The following is a 14,255-nucleotide window of genomic DNA, read 5'->3' as shown; positions in this document are numbered from 1 at the left end:
TCACCTAACACATCTGGTCAACACTGGGGTTCATCCTCACTTCTCGGTCCCCAACACCAGGGCCGTAGTCCAGCCTGCATCACCTGGGGCCTGGATACCCACACGGGCCAGTCTCACCTCCCCCCAACCCCTGCCAGCCCTCTGGGCCCTGAAATAACTTGCAAGCTTTTTAAAGTGTGACGCAGAGTAAAAAAAATACATTTTAAATTGCAACCCAGCATGCACACACTTTCCTTACATAAAACAGAAGCAAGTTTCTTGATGCACTACTTAGCCCTACTGTGTGCAGTCCACTCTGGTATTTCCAATTTGACGTCTTACTCTTTTTTTTTTTTAAGATTTTATTTATTTATTTGACAGAGAGAGAGACAGCCAGTGAGAGAGGGAACACAAGCAGGGGGAGTGGGAGAGGAAGAAGCAGGCTCCCATCGGAGGAGCCCGATGTGAACTCGATCCCAGAACTCCAGGATCACGCCATGAGCCGAAGACAGATGCTTAATGACTTAGCCACCCAGGCGCCCCTGACATCTTGTTCTACTCCTCTTTTTTAAAATGCTGGCTGCAGCCCACTAAACCCATCTTGCAACCCGCTACTGGATTATGGCCTGCAGTTTGAAACAGTGCTCCATGGCCCATGGAGAAGTCTGTACGCCTGACATGCAAACATCATCTATTACCGACCCCACCCCAGCCAAGGCTGGCCCCTTTGTCAGCAGCCCCAGAGCTCACAGAATCCAGTCTAGATCTTCATCATGGCATTGTGGTGAGTCTGCCCCTCGCCTCTCACCCATCTCGTCTCCTGCCACTCAGGTCCTTTTTGAATAACCGACCATATGACCTATGTCGTCTTGGCAGACTCCTTCCACTGCCCTAAACAGCCCTTCCGCATTCATCCTCAGAAAGCCCTTCCAATGACACTTCCTCCTTGCAGCCGTCCCAGACCCCTCCCCACACTTGCCCCTCTAGCCTGCGCCCCTCTCGCACCCTGTTAATTCCTCTTCTGAAGCGTGACCTTGCATGGTCATTTTCCATTTTTGGGCTGACCCTTTGTGCACCGTGCACTTGGAGTACAGGGCTCCTGTCTTGCTTTGGAAGCTCAGGACTGGCATGGCTCCTGGCATACAGCAGGTGCTCAGTGAATGTCTAAGGCCTGCCCTTCTCCTTTGCTCTGGGGGTTCCCTGGATCACAGCTCACAGGGTAAAGCAAAAACATCAGCCAGGTTGGCCAATTTAGAAAGTGAAGACCACCGAGAGATGAAAAGCCAAAGGTGGCAGCCAAGAAAGTTCCAAGCACCCCTCCTGCATCTTTCATGCACAGAACAGATTCCTGGGGGCTTTGGGGCCTGGAGCCATAAAAGGACAAACAGGCAGACCAAGTCCCTGCCTTCTGGGAACCTCTCGTTTCAGAGAAGAAAGCAAAGATGTGCAAACTACCAACATTATAAACACAGACCCTCTCTTGCAGGGCTGAGAATGGAGACAAAGACCACAGGGATAGAATCAGACTCACAGTGACCTTTCCCAGTCTGTCCAGAGCTTCAGAAGAACCAAGAGGGGCTAATCAGCCAGGGAACCACAAATGCCCTGAGAGACGATTCAAGTTTGGGTGCTGCCACCAATGCCATGTAAACTGAGGAGGGGCTCACCTCTGTGGGCTGTGCACAGTCTCCTCCTCTATTAAAACCAGGCCTTCCGTGTGGACAGTGTCTCCCAGACTTCTGTCATCTGCATCCCACAGTTGCAAGTTTTGCTACTGGCTGCACATCAGCAATGTTTTCATTTATGCAATACTTTTCTTTACATCTTCTTTTTTAATAGATGCATCTTTTTTTTTTCAAAGATTTTATTTATTTATTTGACAGAGAGACAGCCAGCGAGAGAGGGAACACAAGCAGGGGGAGTGGGAGAGGAAGAAGCAGGCTCACAGCGGAGGAGCCTGATGTGGGGCTCGATCCCATAACGCCGGGATCACGCCCTGAGCCGAAGGCAGACGCTTAACTGCTGTGCCACCCAGGCACCCCTAGTAGATGCATCTTAATCAAAAATACCTGGAATCATGGATTTGGTGTGCTAGTTCTTTCTTTCTTTATTTTTGCCAATATATATTAAATATAGAAGTACTTACAAAAAGTCTGTGTATCACTTAAAACCACCTTGTGTATCACTAGAGGTACAGTTTGAGAAACAACAGATGAGACCAGAGGTTCTCAAAGTTGGTCCCCGGACCAGCAGCACCAGCATCCCGGGAAATGATTAATGACACAAAGTCTGAGACCCCCCACTCCAGACCCATTGAATCAGAAACTCTTGGGTGAGCCCTGTAATCTGTGTTTTATCAAGTTTTCAGGAGGTTCCCGTGGACATTCAGTTTTGAAAACCACCGGTTTGGCTGTCCTAAGTGTCTTCCAGTTCTCCCATGCTAAGAAGCCAGGTTTCAGAACGGACACCGGGACACAGAAACTCCAGCTTTGCAGCCAGATCCTAAATCTGTAATCTTGGGAGAGTGTATCAGCCACTCTGAGTCCTCATCTCCCTGTCCACAGGACAAGGATTCCTCATTTGCTCATAGTGTTGTCAAGAAGATGAACACGTGTGAAGCCCAAACACATCCAGGCATGTGGGAGAGGTACACTAAATAGTAGTTACTTTCCTTTCCCCTTTTACTTTGGGTCTTAAAGATATTATTCAATTATGTTTTAATTTGCCATATTATTTTGTGTGGAAGTCCAGAAGTGAATGAGTAGGGGGCACAGAACAGAAGTACCTGAGGGGATCTCCCAGCTTTGTGTCCACCTTTCTCCTCCCACCAGCCCTGTCCCCGCAGGGGTCATACACATGGTATTTTCCTGGGAGACACACCACACGCAGGGACAGCCTGGGAGGCCCCAGGAGCCCAAGTAGGAGGAGCCTGCAGCAGAGGCCCTTCAGTCCCACCGAGGCCTCTGCCTTAGAAAAGAACCCAGAGTTGGACAGCCAGCCCGAGGTCAGACCAGCTGAGGGGAGAGCCCAGTACCAGCTGCCACCAGGAGAGAGCAAAAAGAGACTGCATGGGCTTCCAGAAAAGAGCAGAAATGTCTGGCTCTGAGAAGTCTGCAGGAGAGCAATGCCCTGGCAGCTGGGCCAGTGGCCACAGGCTGGGGCAAGGCTGGGCCCAGGGGCTAGACCCTGGGACTGCACCAGAGCCCTAGGGCCCAGAGACCGCCTGTGGCTCCTGGGACCTGTGGGTGATTTTCCACTCTGTGAGCTCACTGCCAGCTTCCTCCCTGGCAGCCCGGCTCAGGCTGCTACCAGGAGCCCAGAGCCAAGAGGGACTATGGCCTCTTCTTTCCACTCCAGCTCAAGGACTGTCTTCTCTCTGCCTTTCATTTCCACATTCTCAACACTAGGAGAGGGCGCCCAGACCGTGGCACTAGGGGGTGCAAAGAAATGCACACTCTCAGGGATGCGGCCTTCCCCGATACACACACACACAATGAAGGATTCAAAACTGCATTTTCACAAGATCCCATGTCCCCAACGTTGTGTAATTTTACTATTTTCAAATCTGTAAGGGATTCTGGCCTCTAAATCAGCTCCCAGGAATCCTTTTGCAAAGCAAGTAATCACCCTCAGGCATCTTTCGGGTAAATCCCAATTTTTATGGAATGCCCATAAAGAGAAAAACCAACAGAGACTCCAGTGGCCAGGGCTGTACGGGGAGAGATTTGGGCTCCCAGCTGGCCCTGACCTGTTCTGAGATGTCGGGAACACCCCTCTGCCTCAGCTTATGCGTCTGGGAAACGGGAAATGAGATGGGGTTTCTCCCACCAGCCTGAGCGAAAGCTCCCCGTGCCAGGTAGAGCTGGGGCTCTGCCCTGCCCCGTGAGCGGGCGGCTTAAAAGATCTCTTTGTTCTCCGTCTCTCACGCTGACCTTTCAGAGCAGAGCTGCCACTTTTAACAATATTCAAACAGGGCCTCAGACCAACCCTGGCCCAGAATCAGGCTGCGTGTGGAGAAGCCAGGAAGCCATTGATCCCAACTCAAGTCAAGCCTGGCTGGCCAGGAACAGGAACACAGAGATGAGCAGGCAGGGATGGGTCATCGAGGGAGACCTCCAGGCGCGAGGCGCAAGGGGATGGCGAGCCCCCCGCAGCCCCCCGATCAGCTGCAGGCAGCAGGCAGACTTTCCAAAGTGCTCCGTCTCACTCAGTCTTCACAACTTCGGATGAGGTTGGTAAGGGAGGTTTTGTTCTCCCAGCTACCAGCACCATGCTTGGCCCACATAGAAGGCATTCAAGAAATCATTGCGGAATACATAAACTCGCATTTTGCAATGGGAAAATGAAACCCCAGTAGACAGCTGCCTTTCCACGCCATCGCTTACCCGAGGGGGGAGGCGGGCGGAAACCAAGGTTTCAGACTTCACTCCTTTTAAACTAAAAAGTTTCCTGAGAAAGACAATGCTTGTCTTTTGACCCAGCAGGATTACACTTTCCTTTCCCGGCTATGTGAACGCTAGGACTCCTGAAATTCAGCTAAATGACTAGTCTTTCCAAAGTACCTACTATATACCCAGTGTCTGGTTAGTCATCAGCCCTGTTGACAAGAGACGTTCAACAAACACTCGTGGAAGAACGGAGAGACAGAATGAGGAAATGAGTATCTCATTCGTGGCCCTACAGGTAAGAAGCTCACCGTCTGTTGAATCAGCCACCCTTTTGATTTATTCAGAGCTTAGCAAAGTGTTTTGCATACAGTAGGTCCTCAACAAATGTTGTTTTGTTTTGTTTTTTCCTTTGTTTTGATTTGAAAGAGAGAGTAAGGCTGCATGGAGTTTATGGCTGAATGAATCTAAACAGACACTGGGGCGTGGGACCCTGGCCAGGAGTCCCCATTGCAGGGCTGGCACTAACTGTGTTGGAGAGGTTTCTGGTCAAGGACCCAGAAGAGCACAGCCAGTTGGCGGATCAGCTGGAGGGTTCAATCAGGAGACAAGGTCAGGTGAAGTTCAAACACTTGTCAAGCTGTTCACTCCTGCCATAGACCCATAGCACTGGTTTCAAAAACTAAAGCTCTTTTCTTCACCCCAAGTTCCAGAAAAAGGCAGTGACGCTTCCCCTGTAGGGCACTGGGGACATTCGGGCAAAGAGATCTTCCCTCTCTAGCGAGGCGCGGGATGGGTAGTGAGTGGGTGCTAACAATAAATACAGGGAGAGTGTGTTCTCTCCCGTGGGCCTCAGAGGTCTCGCTGTGCCCCGAAGAGTGACACAGGTCACTGGGAGGCTCTCCGGGGTTTCCCTGTTGGAGGATTCCCCCCCCAGGAGGCAATCTGTCTCCTGCCCTCCCCAGCACCGCAGATAGCGGGTGACTGCTAAGGACAAGACAAAACCACCGCTGCGTGAACACACCCCTCACGGGGCTGAGTGAACACACCCCTCACGGGGTCACGCCACCAGAGCGGATGGCCTTCTAAGCCTCCTTGCTGCCTTTGCCGTAGGGCAGAGCCCCTCCCCCACAGCCGTCTGCAGCTCAGGCAGCCTTAGCTGCCTCTCAACTCAGCACCTAGCTGGCAAGGTGAAGCATGTGCAATTGTACACCCACACACACACTCACACACACCCACACCCACACCCCTCAGCAAGGGAGTGCTTTTGTGAGACTGAACAATCTGCCAAGCCCCAGGAAACTCCCTTAGAAAGCACACACACTCCCTTCTCTATTGTTTGGTTTTGGTACAGTGAGCACATATTGCTTTAGTAATTTAAAAAAAAAACATTTTTTTTAACATGCGCGAAACACAGCCCACCTGGTTCAATACACACGGCTCAAGCTCGCTCTCAGCCCAGAGCCCAGAAGAGGCTCTGCAGATGTAGGCAGAAGGACCGGTAAAAACCACTCCACACTCTGGGGGAAGAAGCCTACAGCTCACTTCTTGTTTCTTGGGAGCTGTCCTAGTGAGGTCAGGGCCCTGGACAGGGACAGTCAACTTTCCGGCTGTTGCATCGGCCCTGGCTTCCCTTGCTGCCTCAACCCCGGAGCTGCTTCGTGCAAAGCAAAAACCAAAGCTCTCCCATAGCTAGGACTCTGGGCCCCACTGCCATTGTCCGCAGCCACCAGAACACGTCAGAAAGGTGCCCTCTCCTGGCAGCTGGCGCCTGCCAACTACCTGGGACAGAGCTCCGATCAGAGTCCACGGCTGCCCTCTGGTGGCAGCGAGGGGAATCGAACCGCAGGGTCTCAGGGTCTCGGGGTCTCAGCCCCCTGCCCTCTGGAAGGGGCCTCTCCCAATTCCTAACTCCTTTCAGGTCCCGTACTTTCAGTTTCAGGTCAGTCTGAAACCCTGTCATCAGCTACAGGGCAAGCGGCAGGAGTCGTCGGGGGAATTAACTATGCATCAATAGGGCAAGGCCCCTGGGAAAAATGAATGTCCCTCAAACACACTAAGTCTAAAATACTTAGGCCAAGTCTCAACCAAAGCCCAGAATAAAAGAAGAGCTGTCGGAGGTCAAGCAACACCCACCCCCCCATTTTGCACAGTGGAGAATACCACACCACACCCTTTAAATTATGTCAAACCATCACATGGAGGTTGGACTCTGGGAGCAGGCACTGCTTGTGGCCATCTGTCCAGCCAGGGCCCAGCTCTCAGATTCTGCCCAGAAGCAGGTCCCACCACCTCCCCCTGCTCCTCAGGGCCCAAGGGAAGTCTTCTAATGACAAGAAGCTCCCTGGTCCTCAAGAGCCCACCCTATCCCAGCAGCACCAAGCCTCCCCGCCTCCCTTCCCTCCCCAGCACGGAGCAATGTCTGACAGCTACATTCTGCTCCCTGTCTGCTCCGTGCTGGGATGGAAGAGCTCCCGAAGGAGGGGAGCACATCCTGCTTCCGGCTTCAACACTGTGAGTCAGGTGGGGGGCCTGGTGCCCGGTGAGCCAGGCTATGTATGACATGAATTCTTGGGCTCCTCTCTGGGGGCTTTTCCTTAGCCCCTCCCCCTTACTAGACTGTGACCTCTCTTTATATGGGGAAGGGTTTTACCACCTTCCCAAACACATCAAGAGCCCCAGGTGAGGTGGTGGTGGGGTTTCATCAACAGGAAATGGCTCTGGAGATCTTTAAAAGACTTTTCAGAGTGGCCCTGGAGGAGAAGACCCTACATCAGACATCGGGGTCCCAATATACTCCTGAACGTCTGCTTCTCGAACCTTCGGCTAAAGCAGCCATTCTACACTGGGCATGATTTTGCCCTCCACCACCCAAGACATTTGTCAATGTCTGGACCATTTTTGGTTGTCATACTCGGGGCAGGAAGCGCCACTGGCATCTCGCGGGTGGAGCCAGGGATGTTGCTCAAGCCTACGCCGTACTGGTATCTAGCTCGCAATGTCCACGGGTCAGTACCCGAGAAACCCTGGATCGAGGTGCCTTCTTTTTTTTTTAAACTTCCTAACAACAACAAATATATTTAAAAAAACCCCATTGGAACTGGTGATTCACCAAGGAAGATGTAACTTGGAAGACCGTGAGTAATTACGAAAGCTCATACCACTGTGGCGGGTGGTAGGCAAGGCCCGGGACTGTGGGGGGACAGACCCCGTTCAGCACCAGGCTTGCTGGCTCTGGGCAAGTATCTTCCCCTCTCCTTCCTTCAGTAAGTGGGGACATTATTAGTTCTTCTTCATAGGATTCTGGCTAAGTATTCAACAAGTATTAGCTACTGTTAAGAGAAAAGGGGGAAAGAAATTATTTAAAGTCCAGCCAGGCACACAGGGCCACAGCCCCTGCTCTAAAAATACCGTCACATTCCCGGGCCACCTCTGGGCTGGACGCGGGCACAGGAAAGGGACAAAGGGGCTGAGTTGTTGCCATGCGTCCCGGGGACGGCTGCTCAACACTCAAGCTTTCAAACATCTGGGCTGTTTGCTTGGAAAGAAATGCTTCAGTTTCCACTGCTCTTTATTTGGGAGGCAGTGGGGGGTGCAGCCGGGGGAGAAGAGTCAGCATCCTGTCTTTCAGGACTAAACTCTGTGCTTCAGAAGGAAAAGAGGAGGCAGGGTGGGGGGCAGAGCGACAGGCACAGAAGTAACTGGAATTCCTTGGGCTCTCCTGGAGGGGTCAGGGTTAGTTAATGCTCTGTCCACTGCTGGCGGCACCACCACACACAGCCAGAGTGTGCAGAACACAGGCAGGGAGGAAGAGGCCCCCTCGGGGAGGGGTGGGACCAGCTTCGGGAAGAGGAGCCACCCGCTGAGGATGGTGACTCAGGGTCCCAGGGGAGCAGAGAGAGTCCTGAGTCAGCGTAGCCAGGATCAGCCCAACCATCACCAGGGCCCTGTCCTGCTCCCCCACCCCCTCCCTGAAAACTGGAAATTACATGGGTTTCGAGGCTACTCCGATCTGAAGCTGGAATCCCAGCGGGTGAAGTGGGGCAAGTTACTCAACCTTGTTGAGGCTCAGTCCCCTCTCGAGTGACCTGGGGTCACCTGACTTCCTTCACAGCAGGCTGTATGCTCAGCACACGCACAGGGCAGGTGCTTGATAACTGCTGGCTCTCTCCTGGCTGTCCTTGCCGGTCACCTTCACCTGTCACACCCGCAGCAAGTGTGGTGTGGGGAAGGGGAACAGGCAGCCCCGAGGGGACCGCTGTGGAGAGGTGGTTCACAGCAACACCCCCTGTGTTCTGAGCTCAGTACTCCAGGTGCTTTTCACTCCTGCCTCTCCTTGGACCCTCATCCCCCCCGGATGCAGGACAAACAGAAGCCCCCTGTTCGAAGAAGGAAGCGGAGCCAGGGGTGGGGGTGGGGGGTGAAAGAGGAACTTGCCCAGGGCTGCTGGGTGGCCTCCCACTCCCTCGCCCTGCCTTGGCGACCTCCAGATGGCAGGGTGCCCCCAGACTCTTCAGACCGGAAGCTGAGGCCACACCTACCAAGCTGGAGCACACTCGGAGCACACATAGGAGGCGGGAGCACCTGGCGGCAGCAGCAGGGCTCATGACCCCCGGGGTTTCTGCTGTGGGCAGGGCAGCCCAACGGGTCCCGCATGCGTGATCCTGGCTCTGCCCAGGACAGGTCATTTACGTTCTCTGTGCCTCCACCTCCCCCCGTAGAATGGGGGCGCAACAACAGCCCCTACCGCAGAGGGCTGCCGGAAGGACCAAATACACACGAAGCCAAGCGCTTAGCAAGTGCTTCACGCAGACTTAGCACGTATTCAGACAATGAATACTGGTTAAACGCAAGACTGAAGGGGACACTCAAATCTCTACTCCTAGGCTGTGCCATACAGAAGAGCACCTCTACCCTTCGTGCCTACAGAAGGCCTTGGGAGGGGAGGGCCTCTTAAACACACTGCCGGCGTCAGTCAGCGCACTTTTCTATAAAGGGCTGGGGAGTCAATATTTTAGGATCTGCTATCCACTCCACTCTGGGGGAGAGACAGTATGTCAACAGTACGTATGGCTATGTTCCAATAAAACTTTATTCGCAAAAACAGGCAGCGGCAGACCCGTGCTGCCAAGGTCCCGCCAAGGTTCCGCCAAGGGGACACCCCCCATCAGCCCTGAGAGCCGCATCTGCAGACCCCCGGGGCAGGGGACAGGGCTGCAGCTAGGGAGGAGGAGCCAGGTGGCAGCTGCCTGGGCAGCAAAAACAGGAACCGGCCCCCAGGGCCGCTGTGTCTCTGAAACTGAAGCTCGGCAACCAAAAAAGGAAGGAAGAGCATAGACGGTGGAGGTGGCGCGCAGGCAGCACGCTTCCCAGGGTCCCCGCGGCCTGAGGAGCCCAGCGCTCTGGGCCAGCCCCACGCTTGGGGGTCAAGCCGCCTGGGCCTCTGGGCCTCCTGGTCCACACGTCCCAAACAGGGACACCGCTGCCTCCCAACAAAAACAAAAGGTGTGACACTCAAGCCTGGGCCAGCAGCTTACCCAGCTGTGGATGGCCACGAAAAATAATACAAATAAATGATAATCATGCCTCTGACTTTCCACGCAGCTGGGATGGATCAGGAGCTCTGGGAGGTATTCTCACCTGAGAGCTGCCTCCTGGTAGGGGACCCTTCCACCCTGTTCTTACCATGCAGAAGACTGGGACTCGAGCGGTATCCCCTTGTCTAACAGTGAGGGCAGAATGGAGACAGAGAAGGGGCGCACAGGCCTCCTCCAGGCCAGGGGTCCAGCTGGGGCAGGACTGCCCCCCTCCCCAGGTGTGGGCCTCTGCCTACCACAGCCCGACAGGACGGGAACACACCAGCCCCCCCCGATCCTCTCGAGGGAGCACACACAGACACACACCCACAGCAGAGAGGCCAGACTTCACGTGACGACCGTCGGAGCACCCCAGCCCAGACAGAAATGTCCAGGTCCCGCTCAGCTGCCAGCGACCTACCCCTTCTTCAGGTTTGCCACATACGCGCTCTGGAGGGCGGCTTCCAGGAAGTAGGTGAGCTCATAGTCGACTGGGGGAGAGCCTTTCAGATGCCGTGATGTGGTGTTATTTGTGATCTGGGAAGGGGAACGCAGAGAGAGACATGTCTCAGAGTTCTCGGTCAGAGGGGCTGGGGTGGGAGTCAGCCCCAGGGGATAGGCAGCCCCATCACCAGCCCACATCCCTAGCTGCCTCAGAGGCACGGGAGCCATTCTCAGACGAAACCCGACCTAACTTGCTTTCGTTTAACACACGTCTGAAACCCACTCTCCTTATCCGAGTGCTGCCCAGGACGGCCCTGCAGAGCTGGTTTTGTCTACATTTCACAGATGTGGAAACTGAGGCTCGGAATGTGCCTGAGGTCACAAAGCCAGCACGCACCTAGACCTCAAACTTCAGTCTGGCCAGTCACAGGCTCAAGACTATTTCTATGACTTCTTGGTTCACTCATTCAATAAACCCTCGAGTGCCTACCGTATACCAGGCACTGTTCCCGTCATATAACCACGGACTGTCAGAACAGCGCGACGGCTAAGACCCCAGGTTCCAGGAAAACCTGAGCAGCAGTTGTGTTAACTGAGCTGTCCTCAAACCTCAGCTCTAAGAGGATCACGCAGCCCCACCAAGATAGGCCTGCCTTTCCTACGCCACCTCCCCTCCCTGATCCAGCAAGACAAATCAATGAGCTGTCTACCTTATCTTTAAGAGAGGTTCTTAGTTCCCTGGAGCTTGGGCTGGGTCTCAGGAGGGACACACAGCATTTCTAGGAATGCACAGGATTCCACGGCCCACCCTCCCCTGACCCAAGATAACCAGCTCCCAGGGCCCATTTGTCTGCCCCCTGCCACAGGGCATTGATTCCAGCCCTGCACACCATCACCGCCCATCACCCATCGTCGCACCATCTTTAAAAGTCGAAAGCCTCGGCTTCTGACTGAATGGGAAACTATTTCATGAAAGTTTTCTCTAAACCATATGGAATTCCAATGGGAAGGGCTCCCAAAACACTGCTGTCCAGCAGGGATCCATGCGACCTCAGCAGAGGTCAACTCAGCCACGCCAAGTCTCCAGGTGGACTTCTGCCAGGGAATGTGCTTGAGTGCTGTTTTCCCTGAGTCCCCCAACCACTTCTCCTGTCCTCCTAAAATCCAATCAGGGAGAGCGACTCTAGGGTAGTGACACTCAACAGGGGCATGATTTTACCCTCCAGGGACATTTGGCATATCCGGAGCCATTTCTGGTTGTCACCACGTTTGGGCTGGGAGGCGGGGAGCTGCTGGCGTCTGTAGACGCCAGGGGTGCTGCAGAACATTTGCTAATACACAGGGCAGCCCCACACAGCGAAGACTGATCAGGCCCCGATGCCCACAGGGCTGAGGCCGAGAAACCCTGCTCTGGGGAAAATCGGCCTGGCCTGAGGATGACTCCTCCAAAAAGGCCTGTCACAAGACAGGCACTGGGGTGGCATCTGGGCACTTGCCTAAGTAGGTGAGGTTCAAATGTCTCTGGACTCTGACTCTCAGCTCATGACCACCTCCTCCTTCAGGACACCGACCCCAGGCTGCTGTGCGCAGCACCTATTACCTGACTGCTGAACAGAACGTCTGGGCACCACTCCCGACATCTCCCCCACAAGTGGTCAGAGCCACACTCCCAGCGTTCTAATCCTGCCAATGCCACTTAGCAACTGTCTGAACTCCTCCCCAAACCCGAGCTTCTCACTTGGGAAATAGGAACAACAGGGCCTCTCCCAGCCAGAGGGTGTGAGGGTAAAATTCGAGAATGACTGTAAAGTACTCAGAGTACTACCTGACACAAAAGCAGGAACTCAGTGACCATTTGCAGTATCTTTGTGAAATAGAGCTCTCTATCCTCCTCCCATTACACCAAGAGCCCCCCAGAAGGGAAGAACTGGGGTAATATCACAGCATACTGTTAACACCACAACTGCTGTCCCGCAAACAGTTCACACAGGCCTCCCACAAGGCGGAGCGGGCAGAAGGGGAGGCCTGAGGACTTCCGGACCCCGGCTGGCTTGCTTCTGCTGGCCTCTGAAAGGCTTGGACAATGGGCTCCAAGGCTTCCCCTACCCGAGGGGATCCAGCAGGGAGCTTCCTGGCCACCTGAGGGTGGGGAAGGATGCCTAACTGCAAGGACCAGGTAGGACTGCACCTCTTCCAAAGGGACCGTGGTGAGCAAATGGTTTCATCTCTCTAAACCTCATCCACTTGGGGCGCGTGGGTGGCTCGGTCGGTGAGGCATCTGCCTTTGGCTCAGGTCATGATCCCGGGGTCCTGGGATCGAGCTCCATGTCGGGCTCCCTGCTCAGCGGGGAGTCTGCTTCTCCCTCTCCCCCTGCCTACTGCTCCCCATGCTTGTGCACTCTCTCTCTGACAAATAAATAAAAATAAAATCTTTAAAAAAAATAAACCTCATCTCCTGGACGGGGATAAATACAATACCTACTTCACAGAGCTGCGGTAAGGATTACGTAAGTTTAATGGGTGCAGCGAGGCTGTCACATTTGGTCGTCCCAGTCGAGCTCACCAAGGAGGCTCTGGGCTCCCTGGTGCAGACTCGTTCATTAAATCTATTTGCTGGAGACGAAGGTCTCTTTCTAAGAGAATAGTTCTACTGTGATGAGCTTTCCAACCACGGAGGCGAAGGGGCATCGGAGGGGTGGAGGGTGCCTTTTTCCAATACACACAAGGGCGATCCATGGGCTTAGTGGGGCCTTTTGTGATAGGCGCCCCATGGAGGAAGCCAGAAGCAGAGTGCCATATTCCCAGCTCACCTTCTCCAACTCCTGCAGGAACACCTGAGCGATCCAGGAGGCCCTTTCGAAGCAGGTGATCACTTCCTCCTCCCTCTCGGTCAGGCGGTGGCGGGAAGCGATGGAGTTGGGCAGGCGTTCCAGGGAGAGGCCTGCGGAAGGAGGATAGCACCTCAGACCTGCCCTGTCCTGTCCCCCCAACCCAGGCCCTGCCCCCAGGCCTGGGGGTGGGCTCACCCCGGGAAACCCAGGCTTAGGAGCAGACAGTGGGGGGAAGGTCCACGGCGGGGAAGGAGGAGCTAAAGCAGTGGTACTGGCAGTGGCTGGGGTCAAGCTGCAGGCTGACGGCAGGCACCCCAAGCCCTGCATGAGGAACCACACCGTGGCACCCCCACAACCAACTCCTGCCTACCCTTCCAGGCCAGCTCCTGCAGGAACCATTCCTGACCCTCCTTCCAAGTCGCTGGGTGGAAACACCCACTCCTCCCGCGCTCACCGTTTCTACGCTGTACTGTGGCTACTGCCGCCCAGCTCTTCTCTCCCCCCAGTCGCTGAAAGCCCCACGTGGGCGAAGTGTGAGCCTTTCTGCACCACCACTGCAGCCCCCAGTATCTGCACGCCACAGAGGCCGCAGCTAGGCGGCACCTGACAGGCACCCTTCCACAGAATCACTTTCTACCTCGCCTGAGTTATTGGCGCGTGGGTCAGCCTACCGGAAGTGGACAGCTGCTGTCTTTGCCCTCCAGGGACCCACTTCCGTTCTCCGGCCCTAGCACCTCGCCTTCCCTGTGAACAGCCCTCCTGCAGTCTCTGAGCGCGAGGACCCCACTCCAGCTCCCGGGCAGACCCATCACTGGGGCCACAGTGACTGGCTAAGGATGAGCACAGGGCGCAGAACCAGTACTCTTTCCCCTGGGGCTGGGAAGCTGGGAAGAGATCAGCCCGCGAATATTCGGGAAAGCCTGCCTTACCATGAGGCTACACGACGTGACTATAGCTCACATGACTGAGCTGTACACCTACACACGCTTACAATGGGAAGTTCCGTTATTTTCTTTAGCCACAATTAAATTTTCCTAAAT

At 54.6% G+C, this 14,255-nt stretch overlaps 1 protein-coding gene across 5 annotated transcripts in view; it reads right to left on the bottom strand.

Moving 5' to 3' along the window:
• Window positions 1-14,255, bottom strand: part of TTC7A (tetratricopeptide repeat domain 7A) — a 116,289-nt gene that overhangs the window by 72,650 nt on the left and 29,384 nt on the right. For all 5 annotated transcript variants that reach the window (XM_087863372.1, XM_045787928.2, XM_045787929.2 and 2 more), the window contains 2 exons: window positions 13,195-13,325; window positions 10,362-10,477 (listed from right to left, as the gene is read on the bottom strand). In XM_087863372.1, coding sequence (XP_087719498.1) covers window positions 10,362-10,477; window positions 13,195-13,325 — 247 coding nt within the window. The remainder of the gene's footprint in view (window positions 1-10,361; window positions 10,478-13,194; window positions 13,326-14,255) is intronic.

Source organism: Ursus americanus, chromosome 7 (assembly GCF_024610735.1).
Source record: "Ursus americanus isolate L20-20 chromosome 7, mUrsAme1.1.p, whole genome shotgun sequence".
Lineage (NCBI taxonomy): Eukaryota > Metazoa > Chordata > Mammalia > Carnivora > Ursidae > Ursus > Ursus americanus.
This window is presented reverse-complemented; position numbering and strand designations above follow the sequence as displayed.